Source organism: Scardinius erythrophthalmus, assembly GCF_964197995.2.
Source record: "Scardinius erythrophthalmus genome assembly, contig: HAP1_SCAFFOLD_167, whole genome shotgun sequence".
Taxonomy (NCBI): domain Eukaryota; kingdom Metazoa; phylum Chordata; class Actinopteri; order Cypriniformes; family Leuciscidae; genus Scardinius; species Scardinius erythrophthalmus.
In genome coordinates, this window is record NW_028296444.1 from 25,001 (window position 1) to 49,086 (window position 24,086).

Below are 24,086 nucleotides of genomic sequence, written 5' to 3' on the forward strand. Positions count from 1 at the left end.
CCGATTTTGAAAAAGACCCCACACTTTAAACAAACTTTGATAGAAAACAGGAATTCCAGTTAAATTCAATTTTCTATAATCCATTAAAAACAATGTTAAATCCATGTCCATATTGCCCACTCTCCTCAAGATGCTTAATGCCAGTGGTCTCCATGCAAGTGTATAAGGTCCCATTAAAATCTTCTGTATAAATTGGAGACGGTAAGTGGCTCTTCTGCTTACGAGGTTTACTAGTCCTTGCCCTCCATCCTCCTTAGGCAAATACAAAATGCTTTGAGTAGTCCAATGATAATTGTCCCAAAAAAAGTTCACCAGTTCTCTTTGAATGTCCGCAAGAAGCGTATTTGGAGGGTCCACACAAGCAAATTTATGCCACAAAGATGATGCCACAAGATTATTAATAACAAGAATACGCCCCCTATACGATACCTGGGGGAGTAGCCATTTCCATTTTTCGAATCGTCCTTTGATTTTCTCAAATAACCCTTCCCAGTTTTTTTTTACGAAACTCTCATTCCCCAGATAAACACCAAGATATTTTAACCCTCCTCTTTTCCAACGTAAACCTCCAGGTAAAGTGGGAGGAACTCCACTCCAATTCCCCACTAATAGAGCTTCGCTTTTCCCCCAATTGACCTTAGCAGAAGAAATACATTTAAAATCATCAACAATTTTCCCCATCTTATCTACATCATCTTTTCCATTTACAAAAACAATAACATCATCAGCATAAGCAGACAAATATAAACGATTATAACAATTGGGAAAAACTAGACCTTCTAAATGATCTCTTAACTTTTGAAGTAAAGGTTCAATAGCTAGGGTATATAACATTCCAGACATTGCACATCCTTGCCTAACTCCCCTCTGAACTTTAAATGGAGCACTCAAACCACCATTAATCTTAAGGACACTCTCAACGTTACAATACATAGTCTTAATCATTGATATAAAAGAAGGACTAAAACCAAAAGCTTCCAAAGTATTCCATAAAAACAGATGTTCAACTCTGTCAAAAGCTTTCTCTTGATCGAGAGAAATCAAGCCACAGTTAATTCCAAATAATTCAGAACCATCCAAAACATCTCTAATTAAAGCAATATTATCAAAGATGGACCTGTTAGGAATGCAATAAGACTGGTCAGAATGAATCAATTGGCTTAAAACTTTACTAAGTCTTAAAGCCAACACTTTAGACAAAATTTTGTACTCTGAACATAGAAGTGAAACTGGGCGCCAATTGCTGATGCACTGAAGATCGCCTTTCTTAGGCAACAGTGTAATGACTGCTCTTCTGCAGCTTAGAGGCAACACTCCTCTTTTCAGACTGTCATTAAAAACTGCCAGCAAATCCTCTCCCATGATGGGCCATAGAGCTTTATAAAACTCGACAGTTAGCCCATCAATTCCTGGAGATTTACCATTTTCCATGGTCATCATGGCAGAATGCATCTCTTGCAATGACAAAGTCTGCTGTAGATCATTGTTGGACTCCTCATCCACCTTTGGCAGTCCATCCAAGAAATAATCAGCATCTGCATCCCACTCCACCAGTTCAGATTTATAAAGGTCAGAATAAAAACTAACCACACAGCTTCTTATATCAGCAGGCTCAGTCAATTCTTGCCCTGTAGCTGACCGTAAAGAATGGATTATTTTACTCTGACCTTTTTTCATTTCCAAATTAAAAAAGAATTTTGAAGGAGCATCCATTTGAGACACAGTTTCAAAACGCGAACGAACTAGAGCTCCTTGTGCTCTTATTCCCAACAGGTCTGCCAACACTGCTTTTTTCTTTTTCAAGTCATCAATATGATTTTTACTATAATTTTTGGACGTTATTACATCCTGTAAAGCCCCAATTTCCGTTTCTAAATTTTTCATTGACTGAACTATGTCCCGAGTAACATTAAGAGTGTACTTTTGACAGAAATCTTTTATAAGGATTTTACTACAATCCCACCATTGTTGCAAAGAAGCATAACAAAGTTTTTGCTGTTTAATACTTTCCCAAAAAAAACTAAAACTTTCTATAAAATTGTTATCACTTAACAATGAATTATTAAAAATCCAATATGCACTTTTGCACTTAACACACTTAATAAAAACACTGCACAGAACTAAGTTATGATCGGAAAACCCCACTGGAATAATTTTACAAAATTTAAAAGAATTGCGTTGGTGCTGAGTACTATAAATTCTGTCAAGTCGTGCTAAAGAGATTAAGTGTTCAGTACTATGAGCCCAAGTATACTGTCTGACACCTTGATTCATACTTCTCCATATATCACATAAATCATGTGTTTCTATAAGTTGTATTAAAGATTTCTGAGAAGCAATACTTGGTTCTATATGATTTCTATCAAGCGCATTGACAGTACAATTAAAATCTCCGCCTATAAATAACAACTCTTCAGGCTTTAACCCTTTCAAAACAACATCTACTTTTTTAAGGAAAAGAACTCTTTCTGATCCTTTATTAGGTAAATATAAATTCATAAGTACCATAATCGTTTTCTCAAATTTAGCTTTAATTTTTAAAAACCGACCTTCAATTATTTCATCTACTTCACAAGATAAAGGTAAAAAGTTTTTTGAGAATAGAACAGCAACCCCCCCACTAATAGAGGATTTGTGACTTAAAACAATCTGCCCATCCCATTCTTTTCTCCAATCTATCTCATTTTTAGAATCACTATGCGTCTCCTGCAGGAACACAATATCAATCTGTTTTTGTCTGATAAACTCAAAAAGCATCATTCTTTTATGACTATCTCTGGCACCATTTAAGTTTAAAGTGCCAATTTTAAAATTTGTCATTTTTTACCCGTTGGCAAATTCATCATCCTTGATTTTTTTTTTAAGTTTGTTCACAATTTTTCTGAGACGATAAACCTCTACATCTTGAAAAGCTCCTTCTTTTGTTAAAAACCTCACATCATTTGTAAATTGTTTAAAATCAGGAAAAAAATCTTCGACTAGTACACCTTTCATTCCCTTTGTTTCTTGCAGAAATCTGCTAATGTCTTCAGCTTTATACAAACAACTCAAGTTTTCGCTTTGAGAAGTAAAAGACAAGTTAGAACACTGAGACAAATTTGAATCAGAGGAATTCCCATCACTGTCAGAACCCACATTCTCACTACCACCATCATCTCTCCTTACTTGTTTAAAAACCTTTCCACAGCTTTTTTTCTTTCTTTTAACTGGGATTTTGAAGACAGATCCCACTTCTGTCTCAAAACCAACCACATTGCCTTCAACATCCATTTCCTCAATGTCTGCTACACAAATGTTTTCAGATTGCTCAAACTGTTCATCAGACAGTTGAGAGGTGTCACTTTTACACGGTTTAGCAACATTCTCTGTTGTGCTAGACTCGATTCCATCAGCTACAACTAAACCCGACTCTTCTTCAGTAACTTCTGCGATCGTACCGGCGCTCTCCGCGTCACCCGCGCTCTCCGCAGAAGAAACCGCAGAAACTACTTGTTCCGAGCTTGTGCTCGCACCCGCACTCTCGGTTCTATTCGGGCACTCTCGAACAAGATGTCCGATTTTATTACAACTAAAACACTTAATTGTAATATCAGATGTTGCAAACACTGTATAATCGAACCCATCAATTTTAAACTTAAAAATCAAATCAATCTCGTCAGTGCCGTTTTTCAGCACCATGAAAACTTGTCTTCTAAACGAGACTAGATGTTTAACCAGCGGTGACTTACACCCTAAAGGGATTTTTCTAATAGGGGAGACCAACTTTCCATAACGAGATAATTCTTGCATCAGTACTTCGTCTTTGATAAACGGAGGTACGTTGGACAGTATTACTTTTTTAGACGGACTACTCAAAGGCAGAACAGGTACTAACGAACCATTCAACACCACACCACTTTGTACAACCTCGTTTGCCTTTTCAATTGACTTAAAAAAAATAACGATTGCACTGTTCATACGCGATGCCGAGACGACATTATCATGTCCTACAATCTCCCCCACTGCCAAACAACACTGTTCCACACTAATTTTAGAATCTACTTTCACTCCATGACGGCGGGTTAGATTTTCATAACTCATTGCGTCTCGACTCGTCATGCTTCCCAGCTCAACGCTGGTTGCAGATGCAACCTCCCCTAAATACGAACAGCCAAACGATTCAACACATACAAGACAAACACACACACACAAAAAGATAGAAGATAGAAAAAAAGTTCCTAGCACACAGCTACAAACACACTCACCCTCACCACGCTCCGTTCACTCCCAACAATCACACCGGAAGTGAGAGAGAGAGAGAGAGAGAGAGAGAGAGAGAGAGAGAGAGAGAGAGAGAGAGAGAGAGAGAGACTCAGAAGAAGAATGACGAGGTACAGACTGAGCAACCACAGCCTGACGGTCGAGACGGGCAGATACAGGCAGAACTGGCTGCCCAGAGAGAGACGCGTCTGCCCGTACTGTGACCAGGGAGAGGTGGAGACAGAGCAACACTTTCTCACCAGCTGTCCCAACTATGAGGACATTAGAGGGACTTTCAACACAATTTGAAATACTTTGCCCTAACTTCCTAAAATTGAACAACAAAACACAATTTCAACACCTATTAGGTGAAAAAAGAGATTGTATCATACTAGCAGCAAGATACATCGATGCCTGCCACAAAAAGAGAGAGTTGACGACTAATCAGTGATGCGCTCACACACACACACGCTCGTACACAAAACAAACACACAAACACTTACACACTGAATTCTGAATTCTAAGTTGTTCACAGAATTTTGAAATGTTCATAAACTGTTTTACTATTTTTATTTATTATTTTTATTTAATTGAATTATTATTTTCTGTACTAAATGTTCAAAATCATCATTTTATATGTTGTTTTCATGCTTTGGCAATACAAATGTATTTTTGTCATGCCAATAAAGCTTTATTGAATTGAATTGAACAGAGGAACAACTTGGATTCGGGTAAATACAGATTTTTTTTACTAGAAAATTCACTTTCATAAAAGAAAGACGACTTGAACCTGTGGATTAGCATCTGGCTACTGGATCACCCATAGATATAAACACTAGATGTCGCCTTGGGGTTCTAAACATGCGTCAAAACCGCCGCCATCTTGGAACAGGGGTCTTGCCATAGGAAGTAGCTAGGTAACGCTGCAATCTCCGACTGTACTTCGAATTCATGGATGATACCGGACTTTTGTGCTGCGTATGGATGTTCACACGAACGAAATCTAAACCAGACAGCATGGGATTACATTTACTCTGTGGATGGTAGTAGTCAAGTTGTTTTTTTATAAGTTAAGTGTAGCTACATTTCTCTGCTTGGAGGAAGAAAATGAACTGTGATTCTCGCACAGCTAATGAACTGTGAATGTGCTGTACTCTTTAGATATTATTTGAAATAACCCTTGTGTTTAAAATGTACAATATGCAGGAGTTGATCCTCAATACCCACTTTTGGCTGTGATGTGCTGTGTTGTTCTTAACTTTTGATTTTTTTTTTTACCGATTGTATCAAACCTTTTAATGAAAAAAAAAAAAAAAAAAAGTCTGGCGCTCAACCTGTACAGTCCAAATAGTTTGCTAAACCTTTCCCTGTCAATCTTCAAACAGTACATCCATGATTATTATACATACAATTCCACAAATCTTATGTATGTGTGAGTTCTGCACACGGCTACAGTGGGCTCAAGGGCTTGTTTCTTTTCCTTGCAAAGATGGAGGTGTGGAAGGACACTGAAATTTGTGAAAATGTCAACTGTTTAAAGCCTTTCTTTAAAGTGAATTTCGTTTTGTATAAATTGTATCGTAATTTTAATAAATTTTATTAATCAACAAATTGCCTGTTAATATAATTATGGAGGCGTCCGCGCGGTCACTTACTTATTGCACGTTAACTGGAGCGCATCTCATCCTAACTTAACGAAACTCAGCCTATGCCTCACACAGACATGAGAAATACATCAAATACACAAAGCTTAAATAGTCTTTAAACGAAATAATTTAAAACGAAAGAAAAAAGCTAGGTTACTCTCTGATTATGTAATTCATAATGTGCATTTCTCTCTTTAGGCGCGTTCACTACAGAGATGGCGATCGTCAACTTCATCTCTGCAGCCGAGTCAACACTGTCAGAAGTTTATTAATAAAAATCACGCGTCACCGGATTTACAGATGCACTTCTTGCTTGTTGCACGCACACGTATTATGTCGAAATAACGAGTTATTATGTTGAAATAACATTATTCTTAATAAAACATCTTTTAGAATATTTGATTGAATGCTGAATGTTGCGCTTGTTCAATTTAATAAAATAAAAAAATTAATTGTGATCATTAAAATAATTGAATATTAAATATTTAGTGGCCAAGTTTTGCTCATTTATATATGTATTATATAGCAATAGTTTATTCTAAGTTTACTCAAGTGGAAGAATGTGACTAATAAACTTAGGCCGCAAGCACTATGCATTATATTTTGAAAAAGAAGTAATTATCTTAATATCAAAACCTTAAATTTCCTCTGGACTCAATGATAAATACACGTCTGACCGTTGGAACGAACCATAAAAACTAGAAAATCGCATTCATGACGATTTATGGTGATTTTATTTCCGTTAGACCTTTGCCTACATTGACGCTGATGCATTAAAGCGGAGGGGATCCCCTGTTCCAAGATGGCGGCTCTATTGACGCATTCGTTCCAATGAACTGCCGTATACAAGGCGACATCTAGTGTTTATATCTATGCTGGATCACCACTCTAACAGCTAACTGGAGTTTTCCCTCCAAAACGTGAAAGGCTTTTTTAAAGGAACTACAGCTGAAAAACTTCACACAATTTTTGATCTTCAGTTACTAAACAGAGAGATGAGCTTTATCTGGCAAAAATCTTGCACAAAAACTGTATATCTTGGCTTTATTCTGGTAAAATCTCTCATTATTACAAGCTAAAAGCTAAGTTAGCTGCAGCTTTGGCTCAGTGCCCAGCCCCCAGCCCGATCACCATGGCAACCCCAGCGCAGGCAGAGTGCAGGGAGGTGCTTTACCCTGAGAAGTGCAGAAGTGTACAGGCCAGAAAAAAAACACAAAGAGAAAACATACTCGGTTACTAACGTAACCTCGGTTCTCTCTAGAGAGGGAACGAGTACTTGCGTAATATCTTACGCTAGGGGAAAACCTCTTTTCCTCGAGATATTGAAGCCAAAAATTATCCTAAATTTTGCAATAATGTAAAACGCATTGCAGCATGCAGACATGGGCGAGACAGCTCGCGCGCCCATTGGCTGCTCTGCGGCAACTGCATCAGCCTATCGAGAGAGGCCCCTCATGACGTCAGAACCAATGAGGGTGCTTCGCGCCCACTACGTCATGTCCCGCCGAAAGCAGGTGGGGCTGGGCTATAAATACGGCCCCGAGAGGCTGGTTTGGTCAGTTTTTCATCGCCGAAGCGAATCAGAACATGACGCATGCACGGCAAGATACGCAAGTACTCGTTCCCTCTCTAGAGAGAACCGAGGTTACGTTAGTAACCGAGTACGTTCTCTTACAAGAGGTTCTCTCGTACTGCGTAATATCTTACGCTAGGGGAACACAGTGTAAAACGCTGTGCGTGCTTGAGATATAACACTAAAGTCCCAAGGGCATGTGCCCGGGGCTCATATAGTGCCTAATCACAAGGGACTCACAGAGAATCCGGGAAGAGGGGCTAGAATAGCATCATTCCTGTAATATAGAGCTCTAATAAGAGCAGATTATATCAAGTGTTCCACACAGCCAGGGCGAACTCGGCCTGGACTGATAAACATTGGGGGACTTACACACTGCCCACAGAAGTATATAGACGCTCCAGCAGTTTCAGCATCCTGAGCCGATAGCATCGGGCAGACAGTACTGAAAAATTAGACCGCGAGCAACTTAGCTTGCAAAGCGGGGACCTCTAGGTTATAAAACCTTATAAATGTAGACGGTAGGGCTGTAACGATACGCGATATGAAATCGAAATCGCGACACTCGGATCCACAATCCTGTTTCGCGATGTGAGAAGGCAAAATCGCGACACAGCTTCCAACTCTCAGAGTAACGGCCGTTTCACACATACTCCATTTGCAGTGCGTATGCGGTGCATATTTTTTCCTTAGCCTACCCATGTTAACAGGTTAGAGCTTTCACACTGCACGCGGTTGCCGTCCGTCGATCCGTTCCAGTTGCCGTGCGTATACAGCAGTGCAGCGATCGTTTCCGCAACGAGTAATTCTTTTGTGCTGCACGCGCTGAATTAAAGTGACAGCGCATGGTTCGTGGTCAAAATGAAAACAGATTGACAATAAATGCGATTAATTAAATAAAATGTACTGTAGTAATCTCACCATAAATGTATTTAATTAAATACTATCTTTTTCACTTTAAGACTGGGGAAAAGCAAGAAAAAACACAATTTACCTCAACTTGGAAGGTTTGATTGGTGGTTTGCAGCACAGGCAGTAAGCCTCAGTTACCACAGTGTGAAACAGTAGCCATTTAAATTAGCCTACTTTGTAAATGTAAGAGAACTTGATTGAAGGAGAATTTTCAACATGCTCGAATCATCACCACAATGGAGTTTAGTTCTGTTTGTTTTTCAACAGTATTTTGTTACAAAGAAAACAGAAGTGTTATAGCTTTGGCTATTTATTTATTGTATATATGGCTATTTATATTGTTAATAATTTGCATAGTTAATCTTGTTCTTTGGTGTTCAGTTTGTAAAGGTTTTACAAATGTTATTTAATAAAAAATATTGTTTTTATAAAAATCATTCTCTCCCCCACCCCACCCCAAAAAAATCGTGATACGAACCGAATCGTGGGTCAAAAATCGTGATACGAACCGAATCGTGGGTTTGGTGTATCGTTACAGCCCTAGTAGACGGGGAGGCCCAGCCTGCCGCCATACATATATCTTGCAAGGCAATCCCATTTGACCAGGCCCACGATGAAGCCATGCTTCTCGTGGAGTGCGCTCTGACACCCAACGGGCACTGCATGCCATTGGAAGTGTACGCCAGCGCAATGGCGTCATCTATCTATCTGGATAAGCTCTGTTTCGACGCGGCTAGTCCCTCGGAACGTCCGCTGAACGAAACAAAGAGCTGCTCCGTCTGTCTGAAGACAGATGAGCGAGACACATAAGCTCTTAATGCCCTGACTGGGCAAAGGAAGCTCGCATTTCCTTCCTCGTCAGAGACCGGTAGGGCTGACAGGGAAATGACCTGCGCCCTAAAACGGTGTGTTGAGGGATTTTGGAACATAACCGTGCCTAGGTTTGAGTATAACTCTTGAGTCATTAGGCCCAAACTCCATGCATGTCGCTCTTACTGAGAGCGCATGTTAGTCCCCTATGCGCTTCACTGAAGCGAGAGCCAGAAGAAACACTGTCTTGAAAGACAGGTGTTTAAGATCAATCGTCTGTAAAGGCTCGAATGGGTCACCTTTCATGACTTCCAGCACCGTAGAAAGGTCCCATACAGGGACTGAGGGAGGTCTGGGAGGATTCAGTTTCTTAGCTCCTCTAAGGAAGTTGATGACTAAATCGTTCCTTCCTATTGACTGACCAAGCATTGTTTTTGAGAACACTGCTATGGCCGCCACATAAACTTTGAGCGTGGAAGGGGTCCTGCCCTTATCCAACAGCTCCTGTAGGAAGGAGAGTACCTCCGTCACCCCATAGTCTGGGTGTGACACGCCACGAGCTGTGCACCAGCTGGAGAACACTGACCATTTCGAGGAGTAGAGCCGTCGCGTAGACGGGGCTCTAGCCTGCGTGATCGTGTTTAACACTCCCTCTGGGAGGTCAGCGGGTACCCGTTGATGGCCCAAACATGAAGGGACCACAGCTCTGGGCGAGGATGCCAAATTGAGCCCTTGGCCTGAGAGAGGAGGTCCCTCCTCACTGGCAGTGGCCATGGGGCAGTGCTCACTAGCTGCATCAGAACTGGGAACCAGGGTTGGTTTTTCCAGAACGGCGCTACGCGTAGCACTGAGCATCCTTCTTCCCTGATCCGTTCTATCACCTGAGGCAGGAGAGAGATGGGAGGAAAGGCATAGAGCGGGCGGCGGGGCCATACATGAGCCGGCGCGTCCCTGCTCTTGTAGAAAAATTCCAGACAGTGAGCGTTTTCTTGAGACGCAAACAGGTCTACTTCCGCTCTGCCGAATTTCTTCCACAGCAGTTGGATTGTCTGTGGGTGTAGAGACCACTCGCCTGTCGGAACATTGTTCCTGGACAGTCTGTCTGGTCCTACGTTTAGGAGTACTGGCACGTGCGCTGCTCTCAGCGAGAGCAGGTTGCACTGAGCCCACACCAGGAGGCGTTCTGTCAGCCTGTGCAGGTTTCAGGACCTGAGGCCGCCCTGGTGATTTATGTAGGACACCACAGACATGTTGTCCGAGCGGACCAGGACGTGGTCCTGTTATTTGGGGACAAAAACGCGTTAGCGCGTTGTCTACTGCCAACATATCGAGGCAGTTTATGTGCAGAAGCCTCTCCCGTTCTGACCATTGGGCGAAGAACGGTCTGCCCTCGAGCAGCGCTCCCCATCCCGAGGTAGATGCGTCCGTAGACACCACCCTCACACTCGAGGAAGTCCCCAGGCTTACACCTGATCGGTACCAGTCGTTTGCTTTCCAAGGTTTCAGAGCTGCGATGCATTTCTGATTGACCTTGAGACGAAGCAGACTGGAAGCCCACGCTCGGCACGGTACTCACGCTTTCAGCCAGAACTGTAGCGGGCGCATGTGAAGCAGGCCCAGCTGAAGTACTGATGATGCTGAGGCCATGAGACCTAGCATCCTCTGAAATTTCCTGAGCGGGACCGATGCGCCGCAGCGGAAGAGCTCGCTGCAAGCTGAATGTCCAGTACGCGCTGTGGTGACAGTCACGCTATCATAGACAGCGAGTCCAGTTCTGTGCCCAGAAAAAAAAAATTATCTGTCTGGGGGACAGAGAACTCTTCACCCAATTGACTCTGAGACCCAGATTCTCGAGGTGGTCGAGTAAAATGGTCCTGTGCTCTATGAGCTTCGAGTGAGATTGAGCTAGAATCAGCCAATCGTCCAAGTAGTTCAATACTCGCATGCCCTGTAGTCTGAAGGGTGCGAGCGCTGCGTCCATGCACATCGTAAATGTACGGGGTGCTAGGGACAAGCCGAACGGTAGGACTGTGTACTGATATGCCTGGCCCTCAAAGGCGAATCTCAAATATCGCCTGTGGCGTGACGCTATCTGTATTTGAAAATACGCCTTTCAGATCTATTGACACAAACCAATCTCCTCAGCGAATCTGCGCGAGGATTTTTCTGGTTGTGAGCATTCTGAACTGTCGCTTCGCAAGCACTCTGTTCAGTTGCCTTAGATCTAGAATGGGTGAGGGGTTGAATGCAGAGCGCGCTCTGGTCGCTCAGCGACAGAGGGGCTTCGGTGTGCTGCAACATAAGCGTCGCGCTTATGGCATTTGAGGCAGGGGGCGCGCTGATAACAGCGGGCAGATTGCCCGCGCTCTACTCCTCTGCGGTGGTCAACCGATAGGGGGAGGGCTGGGCGAGTCCCGTAGGACCGGTCATGTCCATGTGTGAATGTGGGCGCGGGATAGCGGGCACATTTACAACACTGAGAGCATTGTCCGCCTGAGCAGAGCGAATGCACGTTGGTTTCGTTTTTACAGAAACCTTGAGACATGCAGAACGTAGTGTTTGTGGGCACTGGGCAGTGGGCACATTTACCACGTTTAATGCGCAATCGATCTGGGTCGATTTCATGTGTGCGAGCCCTGTGTGACGGGCTGTGTTTGTGTGTAGGAATGAGCACTGGGCAGTGGGCATTTTGTCTACACTCATAACGCCATCGGCCGTGGCCGGGACACCAGAAAATACACTCTCATGGGATTTATCTGGGTAGCCGTAAAAGCGGCGTTTGTGTGCAGGCAAGCGGGCTGTGTCGCCGACTTGTTTACTGCAGAATACACTGGAACAGTCGCATTTACTGGAACTGAACGAGCGAGAAGTTGCCATAGAAACAGAGAGCGTCAACATGCTGGCGTTTGTTTGCAGTCGTGCGTGTATTAGTACAGGCTCGTTCACTGCAATATTGACATTTCCAGTCGCCTGACGCATGGAAACCATAGAAACGGTGTTTGGGTGCAGGCGAGCGAGTTGTACAACGCGCTCGTTGGCTGCAAAATACACATCTGCAGTCGCCTTTTCAGGGAACTGACAGAGCGGGCATTGACGGCATAATTTTATTTGCCGGTAGACCCGGGATCGAACACGGGTCTCTCGCGCGAAAGTCTGAGAATCTGCCACTGGGCCACAGGGGAAGACACATAGGTATTCAGTTAGCGCGAATATTATCAGAGAGCATCAACATGCTGGCGTTTGTTTGCAGACGTGCGTGTATTACAACAGGCTCGCTCACTGCAATATTGACATTTCCAGTCGCCTGAACTTCAGAGGGGAATGAGAAATGTGTGAGAAAATGTAGGTCGGCCCGGCCGCAGCGGGACTAACAGTCTTTTCTCGTTTCGCCAGTGATGCACGGGAACCATAGAAACGGTGTTTGGGTGCAGGCGAGCAGGCTGTAGAACGCGCTCGTTGGCTGCAAAATGCACATCTGCAGTCGCCTTGCAGGGAACTGACAGAGCGAAGCATTGGCGGCATAATTTATCTGCCGTTAGACCGGGATTCGAACACCGGTCTCTCGATGCGTCAACATGTTTTCTTCGGCGTTTGCTTGCAGGCGTGCGTGTATATAACAGGCTCGTTTGCTGCAATATTGATATTTCCTGTCGCCTGATCAGGGAACTGAGAAATTGATGTCAGTTCGGCCTCAGCGGGACTAAAACATTCTTTTCTCCTTTCGCCGGAGAGTGACGCGTGAATGGGGCGCAGGGGCAGGGTAGCTTTCTTGTAACGTAAAGAAAAACTAACCCCGACCGTCCGCTTCCAACGTCCCTTGTGAACGGCGCAGTTTGCGCGGCTCAAACAGAGGGAGAGAGAAAGCTAGCCCCGTTACCGTCCGCTCCTGACATCCCCTGTGAACGGCACGGTTTGCGCGGCTCGAACAGAGGGAGAGCGGGTATCATCCCCTAAGCAGGCAAAGCAAGCGGGCGCACCGGCGAGCTTTGCGGGTTGGGGGGGGGGGGGAATTGGGCGTCTTGAAAAAGACACCCGGCTCTTTTAGTGAAATGAGAGTACATTAATACTCTCAATACACACACGACTGCAAACAAACGCCAGCATGTTGACGCTCTCTGTTTCTATGGCAACTTCTCGCTCGTTCAGTTCCAGTAAATGCGACTGTTCCAGTGTATTCTGCAGTAAACAAGTCGGCGACACAGCCCGCTTGCCTGCACACAAACGCCGCTTTTACGGCTACCCAGATAAATCCCTCACACATACACAAAACACAGTAGCAGAGAAAAAGGATATATAACGCCGGAAAGCGTTAGCAGGAACGGCGACTGAAGGCGGCGAGTTGTCGACCAGCAGCTTCAGATGTAGCACTAATCCCGCTGAGTGCTTGAATCAGACGGCGCGGCTTCCTCTCTAGGATCCAGCGATGCGTGGGCTTCGCTGAAGAGATGAAAAACTGACCAAACCAGCCTCTCGGGGCCGTATTTATAGCCCAGCCCCACCCGCTTTCGGCGGGACATGACGTAGTGGGCGCGAAGCACCCTCATTTGGTTCTGACGTCATGAGGGGCCTCTCTCGATAGGCTGATGCAGTTGCCGCAGAGCAGCCAATGGGCGCGCGAGCTGTCTCGCCCATGTCTGCATGCTGCTGCAATGCGTTTTACATTATTGCAAAATTTAGGATAATTTTTGGCTTCAATATCTCGAGGAAAAGAGGTTTTCCCCTAGCGTAAGATATTACACAAGTACGAGAGAACCTCTCGTAAGAGAACTCTCAGAGACAACCCTGATCTTCTGTATGCTGACTACATTCAACTCAATGGGAGAAGAATCAAGAACAACCTTATCTTCTTCACCACCCTGATAAATGCATGGAAATCAGCCATCTGTGAGGAATTCAAGAACATTTTTAAAGAAGGAATCGGTCGAGGTGGAAGATTAACTAAATGCAAAGATGAAATGCTGGACACAGACAACCCAATCCTCACCATAACCTACTACACTAAAGGCACCTTCCTTCTGCAAGGCAATGAGGCAAGCCTGAACTCATTCGAGGAAATCTTCCCCCTGCTGAAGGCCAGAGTAGAGGAGGAGAGAGACGAGCCTCACGCAAACAGCACAGACTCCGAGGAGGAAGGCCCAGCGAGTCTTTCACCTTCATCATTGGACTGTCGACTGAGAGACAGTTTTGCTTTGCTGGAACTGGACTTCACTGAATTCAGAGAACACACTCAAGCCAAACTCCCAGACACACGCAACACGAACATCTCCATCCAAGAGCTCAAAGATGAGCTCAGGCAGCTGAAGAAAGACACCAACTCCTCCATCACTGAACTCCACAGAGCTCTCAGAGAACTGCAAGGAGAAAACCAAGCTCTCCGCGCACAGATGTGCAAGCTAGAGGAGGACAACGAGAGAAAAGAAGAGAACTTCTCCAGACAGCTGCAAGAGATGAGAGAGCAGTTCCAGTAAAACACAGAAGACAACACACTTCACCACAGTACAGCTCCTACTACAGACTACACAAACACAGACAGCGAGCCTGCCACACACACACAGACACCTGCAGAAACACAACCCTCCCCCGCCCACCCTCCAGAACCTGATCCAGATGTTCTCCTCCTCATGGACTCTAATGGGAAGTTCTTGGACCCACAGAAACTCTTCCCACATCAGAAAGTCTCTGCAAAACGATGCAGCACAACTGGCCACGCCCAGCAGATCATCAGAGACTTCACAGGACACCCCTCATGCGTCATAATCCACACCGGGACCAATGACCTTCACTCGCTGCGCAACAACACTGCTGATGCGGTCAGAAAAATGGCAGAAATCACCAGCAAAAAGTTCCCAGAATCCCGGATCATTATCTCCACACTTCTCCCACGACATGACACACCACCAAACATCATCCACAACATCAACACTGAAATCTCCCGTAGATGCTCTGCACTGCCAAACGTGCACCTGGTCCACCACCACCACATCGGCCTCCAGCACCTGTACGATGGACTCCACCTGCACAGAGATGCAGTGCGCATTTTTGCAAGGACCCTTAAAGATGCAGCCCTGGGCCGCACCCCATCATCACGAGACATCTGCTACCGACTCCAGAACACTACCGGCCCATTCGCCCCTTCATGTCCAGACACAACCCCCCGACCCCGGCGAGGAATCACCCCTACATGCCCAGACACAACCCCCCGACCCTAGCGAGGAGAGACGTCGGCTGGACGAGCTTCTCACATCATCCACCACATCCACACCCACCTATGGCTCACTACACACCTGTAAACCTGCAGTCACCAACCCCACGTCCACCTGCTGGCCATCAAGTCCCCATTAGCAAGAAGAAAACAAGAAACCCCCCACACCCAGATAAACCCCTCCATCCAAGAGCACAGAGCTACGCTGAAGCTTTAACCCGGCCCCCCGCTCCACCCTCCACCTCCAGCCCCACGCCTGCCGGCGAGTTGAGCCAGATCCGAGAGATAATGCACACACTGTGCAACCAGCTCCTGAACAGATAAGAACACACACAGTGCTCTACTGAGAAAAAAAAAAAGTGCACTAATGTAAAATGTTTTGTATGTTTTCATATGTAGCTTCACCTTATCTTCTCTCTGTCTCACCAAATAGGTTTTTCTTTTAGAATACAAATGCGTTCATTTCAAATAAGTTGCTGGAATATTCAGGGTCTTCACTCTTCAACATTTGGTTCTAAAAGCACAGACCCTGAATTTCTAAAAAATGTATTACACGAGCATTTAGTGTTTATTTTCATTGCTAAAAAAAAGAAAACGAGCAAAACGCGCGGGCGCGTTTGTGGTCCCCAGAGGGTTAATGCCAGAACTGGATCTGAACCTGATGTCATAGATCCAAAGGGCAATGAATATGTGTTTGGCCAAAACCCCCCGAGTCTCACAAGAAAACTTCCACCGAGAAACAACCTTGACCAAACCGTTAATAAAAGCGGTAGAGAGTTGGTGCAGCTCTGCCAAGCCTCAGGCCTGTACATACTGAACGGCCGGATCAGAGGGGACTCTTTAGGGAGGTTCACGTGTTGTTCAGGTCTTGGAGCTAGTGTAGTTGACTATGCCATCACTGACATGGACCCTTCCTCCTTCAATGCATTCACTGTCAAACAGCAAACTCCGCTTTCTGACCATAACCAAACTAACATCTATATCAAAACACATCACACACCAGAACAAAACAGGCCGGAAACCTGCCAAATGTATCCGGTCCAGCAGAGCTACAGATGGGCTCCAGACAGCGCAGACAAATTTGTGCAAGCCCTCAGTTCTGAAGAACTAAAAAATCTAATAAATACATTCATTAATAAGAAATTCGAAACAACTAAAGATGGTGTTAATTCGGCTACAAACGAAATCAATTACATATTTAAAAAAGCAGCATATAAAAGTGAATTGAAAAAGAAAGGCAAAAAATACACTAAAAATACTCCAAAAGATGAAAAATGGTTTGACTCAGAATGCAAAACATTAAGAAAACACCTTAGAAAATTATCAAATCTGAAACATAAAGAACCAAACAACACTGAGATAAGAACTGAATACTTTTCTAAATTAAAAATATATAAAGACACAATTAGAGTGAAAAAGCAACACCATCTGACCAAAAGTATAGAAGAATTAGAACATTCAATAAATCAGAATCAGTTCTGGGATATGTGTAACAATCTGAGCACAACGAAACCACAAGACCTGCCAATACAAGATGGAGAAATTTGGACAAATCATTTTGAAAACTTGTATAAAGAAATCCCATCAAACCAACTTAATGATAATTATAATCTGATCAAACAAAATCTACAAACTCTTGAAGAGACAATTAAAAATAATCAAAATCCACTTGACTTCCCAATTACACATGAAGAATTGACAAACAAACTCAAAAGCCAAAAAGGAAAGAAATCTTGTGGTCCTGACAGCATTCTAGGAGAGATGCTGAAACACAGCACACCTGAGCTGCAGGCGGCCGTGCACAAACTGTTCAACATTGTACTCAGTTCAGGCTGTTTTCCTGACATCTGGAGCCAAGGACTTATTACCCCAATTCATAAGAGTGGAGATAAATTGGACCCTAATAATTTCAGAGGCATTTGTGTGAGCAGTAATCTGGGGAAGTTATTTAGCAGTATTTTAAACAACAGAATTGTAAGCTTCCTTAACGAACACAATGTCCTGAGCTCGAGTCAGATTGGCTTCGTTCCAAATCACAGAACCACTGACCACATTTACACCCTACACACCCAAATCAATAAACACGTAAAACAGACAAAAAACGGAAAAATATTTGCATGCTTTGTCGATTTCAAAAAAGCATTTGATTCTATTTGGCACAACGGATTATATTACAAACTTTTACAAAGTGGTGTAGGGGGTAAAGTTTATGACACTATAAAATCAATGTATTCGAACAACAAATGTGCAATACGAATTGGAAACAAACACACAGAATTCTTCACCCAGAAAAGAGGAGTGCGGCAGGGCTGTAGCCTGAGTCCAACGCTGTTCAACATCTACATTAATGAACTAGCGGTGCAGCTGGAGCAGTCTACGGGCCCTGGACTCACTCTACAGGACAGGAGCATCAAGCTCTTGCTGTACGCAGACGACCTGGTGCTGCTGTCACCCACTGCACAGGGACTACAGCAGCACCTGGACCTGCTGGAGAACTGCCAGAACTGGGCCCTGGCAGTCAGACTCACCAAGACCAACATTATGTTCTTTCAGAAGAAGCCCAGATGTCAGGAACACAGATACCAGTTCAGCCTAGGCAGCACCGCCCTAGAGCACACGATGCAGTACACTTACCTCGGCCTGGTCATCACTGCATCGGGGAGTTTCAGTGTGGCAGTGAATGCTCTCAAAGATAAAGCTCGAAGAGCTCTATACGCAATTAAGAAAAAATTCCAAAACATTGAATTACCGATTCCAATCTGGTGTAAAATCTTCGATAGTGTAACTCAGCCCATTGCGCTGTATGGAAGTGAGGTCTGGGGTCCACTCAGTGATCAGAGCTACACTAGATGGGACAGGCATCCAACAGAAGCCCTACACACTGAATTCTGCAAAATGATTCTGAAACTACAAAGGAAAACACCCAATAATGCATGCAGGGCAAAATTAGGCCGATTCCCATTGATTATTAATATGCAAAAAAGATCCCTCAAATTCTGGATGCATCTAAAATCAAGTCCCACAGAATCGCTACATTTTAAAGCACTACAAACCCAAGAACTGAACCCCGAAAAGAGTCTCCTCAGTCAGCTGGTTCTGAGACTCACTAACCGGACTAACCCTACTAACACTAACCAGTCTCAGACCAGCACTGCTTCTCACACACACATCAGGACAAACCAAATTATCAAACAGTCTAAAAATACATATCTGGAACATTGGGATCAGGAAACTAAAACACAAAGTAAATTATAATTCTATCGAAATTTGAAATCAAATTATGAACTGGAAGAATATCTCCAGAGTGTGAGAGACACAAAGCAGAGACGGATCCTGAGCCGGTACAGGCTGAGTGAACACAGTCTCGCCATCGAGACGGGCAGACACAGAAAGAGCTGGTTACCCCGAGAGCAGAGGGTGTGTGTTCACTGCAGGACAGGAGAGATCGAGACAGAGACGCACTTCCTCCTTCACTGTCACAAATACAGTTCAGTCAGAGAACTCTACTTTAACAAACTCACTAACACAATACAGAACTTTACAGCCATGACTGAAGTAGATCAGTTAAAGATCCTCCTAGGAGAGGGACAGACAGCAGCACTGGCTGCCAGATATGTGTGTGTGCCACAGCCTGAGAGACGGCAGGTGAATGTGTGTGTGATGTGTGTGTCTGACCTCAGTGTGTTTCCCTACTGTCCACCACAGTGACCTTCAGTGATGTGTGCGTGTGTGTATATGTTAAAACACTGTGGTGTAAAATGTTCACAGATATTATAATTTGTTACACTGTTAATTTGTACAATTAATTTAAGTTGTACATTTAGATTTAAGTTATATTATAATATTGTATTATTTTGTACTTTATAATTATTCTATGTGTTCCAAGCTTTAGCAATATTGTAACATGTACAGTCATGCCAATAAAGCAATTTTGAATTGAATTGAATTGAATTGAGAGCGAGAGAGAGAGAGAGAGAGAGAGAGAGAGAAACTTTACTACCAGCTGTTCTTTTGTATCATTTGAGGATGATTTAGTGTAATTAAATACAGAATAGCCCCACGATTGTCCTTCTTAAGACTTATGATGGATAGATGTATTTATGTTTGTTCTGTTGCCTAATGTCTTTCCATGGTAATTTTATGCCCCCTATGGTTGTCTGTGTGAAACTGTTTTGCTGGCAAGAAGCTTCAAATGTGAGAAATGAGCAAAAATAACCTTGTCATGTAAAACATGTGTAATACCTTTCAGTTGCTGATGGTGTTTCTTCCCGGAAGTTAGGTGGGGGACTTATTGAACCGTCACTCTTCACAGACACAGAGCTGGACACAGGTGAGCCTGATCTCACACTAATATATGAGAGAGAGCGAGAGCGAGAGAGAGAGAGAGAGAGAGAGAGAGAGAGAGAGAAACTTTACTACCAGCTGTTCTTTTGTATCATTTGAGGATGATTTAGTGTAATTAAATACAGAATAGCCCCACGATTGTCCTTCTTAAGACTTATGATGGATAGATGTATTTATGTTTGTTTGGTTGCCTAATGTCTTTCCATGGTAATTTTATGCCCCCTATGGTTGTCTGTGTGAAACTGTTTTGCTGGCAAGAAGCTTCAAATGTGAGAAATGAGCAAAAATAACCTTGTCATGTAAAACATGTGTAATACCTTTCAGTTGCTGATGGTGTTTCTTCCCGGAAGTTAGGTGGGGGACCTATTGAACTGTCACTCTTCACAGACACAAAGCTGGACACAGGTGAGCCTGATCTTACACTAATATATTAGAGAGAGAGAGAGAGAGAGAGAGAGAGAGAGAGAGAGAGAGAGAGAGAGAGAGAGAGAGAGAGAGAGAGAGAGAGAGAGAGAGAGAGAGAGAGAGAGAGAGAGAGAGAGAGAGAGAGAGAGAGAGAGAGAGAGAGAGAGAGAGAGAGAGAGAGAGACGTTTAACCACTTTTTATTTTTCTATCATATTATACAATGATTATCACATTTCCATAATTCATAACAACACTTAATAACAATGAGTAATAAATAACATTTTAAATTCAATATTAATTCCTTCAAATTTTCATTGAAACATACCATTTATCATCATTATTCACAAAAATAAAATTTGCATTTATACACCACTTTAAAAAAAAAAAAAAGATTATATCATTGTTCATTTTATAAAATTCATACTGTATTTTAACTCTGGATTCTACCAAAGCTTCGAACAATTCTACTATATTGATTCTTTTATCTTCATTTTCGATTTTATATGCTTTCCAAATAGTTATCTTCGCTTGACCAATTAAAAAATTGGAGGTGGTGTAATACTTAATATATTTAAACTAGGGCTGCATGATTATGACAAAAATCATAATTGCCGATTATTCCCTTGAAATTGTAATTGTGATTATTAATTATGATTATCACAATTTACATATATATTGTGATACATATTTCATAGGCATATTATAATACATGTTTACACAAAAATTGTTAACACACACACACAAGTACAAGAATATGACTAATAGTAAAAACTACTAATAAATAAACATTAGGCCTATGCTAAAGCTATTAAATGGCAGTCCCAAACTAGTTTTTGTTAATACAATGTTGGTATGAGCCACCACAGTCATTTATAAATATAAAAAATAACGCAAAGTGAAAATAAAGTGGCATTTTAGGGTTAATATGGAAATGACAGTTACCATGGTGAATACACAATACTAACTAGAACTGTCAATGAAACATGGAAACTGCTCCTGGTGAATAGAATGAAAATCATACCTGCATGCAAATCTTTCTCAGCTAACACACGACGTACCAGACCAGTAACGTGGTTTATTGGTATTTTACTTTTATTTCGTGACTTACTAATTTACAACGTAACGAAGTTGCATGCTCATAGTTTCCTTTGCACTTTATATACAGTGAAGAGATACACAGCGCGCGCCGCCGCATTTGCACGTGCAATTGAAGAGTGTACGCTATTAGCAGGAAAGGAACATCCGTTTTTCTGAGATGAAATACTTTTTATTTCAGCGTACACTTACGTCACTGCCTGGTAGTTCCTATTGTGCTGGGTTTTCTTAAGTAGTCGTGATTCGCCTCTCATAACATAACATGCTCTAAACACACGCACGCAGAGTGGATTTACTTTTGTAATCGCGGCTTTGAGCGATTACGTAATCGTGGCATCTGTAATCGTAATCGCGATTAGAAATTCGATTAATTGTGCAGCCCTAATTTAAACCCAAAAATAAATACTGTTTTGGAAAAATTCCAACCAAAACCTTCAAATATATTTTCTAAGAGATTCAAAAGAGGTACAATTCTGTAACAATCGAAAAAAATGTGAAACACAGTGTTCGATACATTACAAAATTGACAAACTGAAGATGTATTAAAGTTGCACTTGAACAAAAATGTTTTTGTTGCTAATGCGCAATCGAGGATACGCCACTGTAAATCTCCTGATCGTTTTGGCAATGGACTTTTAAAACAAACGCCATGAAGGTAATTGAACATCAGGGACAGATAAATAACTTTTAAATAATAAATAACATTTTGTATCCGTCTTATTTTTTAAGTTGTTCACAAAATCTTGACTTCACACAAGCTATATACAAAAGTCGCTACTGCTTTCTGAAAATGACGTATGTTGAAGTTCTTTTAAGGAAAGAAGTTGCCTCATATCCCCATTATCCTGCCAATTATATGGTGTTACAAATAATTCAGGAAAAAAAACTTTGATTTAAACCATTAACAAAATAATCTTCAAGACATTTGTTAAATGATATAGGAAATGATGATTTTAACTTGCTTAAAACATTCTTCACTATCCTTTCTGACTTCCTGCCCATTTGTTTAGTTATTTCTTGTGCACAAAACCATGTACCATGTTCTGTATCAACTAAATCTGCCACTTTTAAAACACCAGATGAAATAAAAGTGTTAATTTCAATATTTGGCAAGTTAGACGGATGACATAGCCATGAATTATGAAAAAGTGGTTCTTCAAGACCAAAATGATTCTCTCTCTCTATCTTAAATATACTCCATGCTCTTAATACAGACTGATAGAATCCATTTATACCCAAACCTTCAATTGCATTGTTAGAAATAAGGAATAATTGTCTATCAAGTCACATTTTACTAACTGCTCGTAATACTGCTAAACCAAACATAATCCATGGTTGCGGATCAGTGTTATACAGCAGTTTTTGAGCTGATTGTAATCTCATAGCTTTCCATTTAGCAGTTAGATCAATGAGACCTTGACCACCCTCAAACAGGTAAATTCAGTAAGCCTGGATGAACCCAATGATGTCCTCCCCAGAAAAAGTTCACAAAATGTTTCTGGAGTAGCTGTCCAGCTGGAGGGTCTAAAACAGTCAGTCGATGCCACAACATTGAAGCAGCTATGTTATTTATCACTAAAACTCTGCCTCTACATGATAACTGTGGCTGAATCCAATTCCATCTCTTCAATCGTTCCAATATCTTTTCAACCACTCCATCACAATTCCTTGTCATATACTGCTGAGTGCCAAAAAAGATTCCAAGGATCTTCAATCCCTCTGTGTTCCAGTGGCACTGTTGTGGAAGATGAGGTGGAACTTCTTCCTGCCACTGACCACAAAGTAATGCTTCCATTTTATTTCAATTTACCTTCGCTGAAGATGCTTTTTGAAACCAGTCCAGACACTTGCTCAATTGGAAAATGTCTTCTTGAGATCTTATTATGACTGTAACATCATCAGCATAGGCAATAAGCCTTACTACAGTAGTTTCTGATATATTGGGATTGAGGACTGAAATACCTTGTAGCTTTTCTCTTAGAACTCTCAATAAAGGTTTGATAGATATTGCATATAAGAGTCCTGAGAGGCTGCATCCTTGTCTTACGCCTCTGCGCACAGGAAAAGTTCATGTTAATATTCCGTTTATCTTCAACATACTAAAAACATCTGTGTAAAGTATCTTGATCCATGAGATGAACTGTTCTCCAAATCCAAAAGCTGATAAGGCATTAAAAAGATATTTGTGGTCGACTCTGTCGAACGCCTTTTCCTGGTCAAGTGATAAAAGGCCCACATCAAGTCCATAAATCTCAGTAAAATGCAACAAATCTCGCACAAGAAAAACGTTATCAAAAATAGAACGTCTTGGAATACAATAAGACTGGTCTTCATAAATTATTGAAGCCATAACATTTTTCAAGCGGTTTGTTAATGCCTTTGAAAGTATTTTATAATCTATTCTTAAAAGGGAGATAGGGCGCCAGTTCTTTAAAAGTCCTAAATCTCCTTTCTTTGGCAATAACATAATTATTGCTCTTCTGCAACTGAGAGGAAGAATTCTTGATTTTTCACATTCAAGAAACACAGAGTGCAGATCTGGTCCAATCAATGACCACAAAGCCTTGTAAAACTCAGAAGTCAGTCCATCCAATCCTGGAGATCGTCCCACAGACTGCTGTTTAGCAGCAGAATCTTCAGAATCACAAGGTTCAACACTATACAGTTCTTCATAAAAGGACAAAACTTGTGAAGTAATTTCTCTCTTATCTGTTGTCTCTCTTCCATCAGACAATTTAAGATGACTAATTAACTTCTTTTCTCGAACCTTTTTCTCTAAAGCAAAAAAGAATGATGTTGAAGAGTCCATGTTGTTAAAGGAGAACTCTGGTCAATTTTAACATTGAGCTCATTTTTTGT

At 42.3% G+C, this 24,086-nt stretch overlaps 1 protein-coding gene across 1 annotated transcript in view; it reads right to left on the reverse strand.

The window, feature by feature from the left end:
- Positions 1-24,086, reverse strand: part of LOC308686286 (uncharacterized protein) — a gene marked incomplete at its 3' end in the record, with an annotated part of 76,068 nt that overhangs the window by 16,800 nt on the left and 35,182 nt on the right. The window contains exons 3-4 of the mRNA XM_081394650.1: positions 20,044-20,148; positions 19,625-19,729 (exon numbers count right to left, since the gene is read on the reverse strand). Of these exons, the coding sequence (XP_081250776.1) occupies positions 19,625-19,729; positions 20,044-20,148 (210 nt within the window). The remainder of the gene's footprint in view (positions 1-19,624; positions 19,730-20,043; positions 20,149-24,086) is intronic.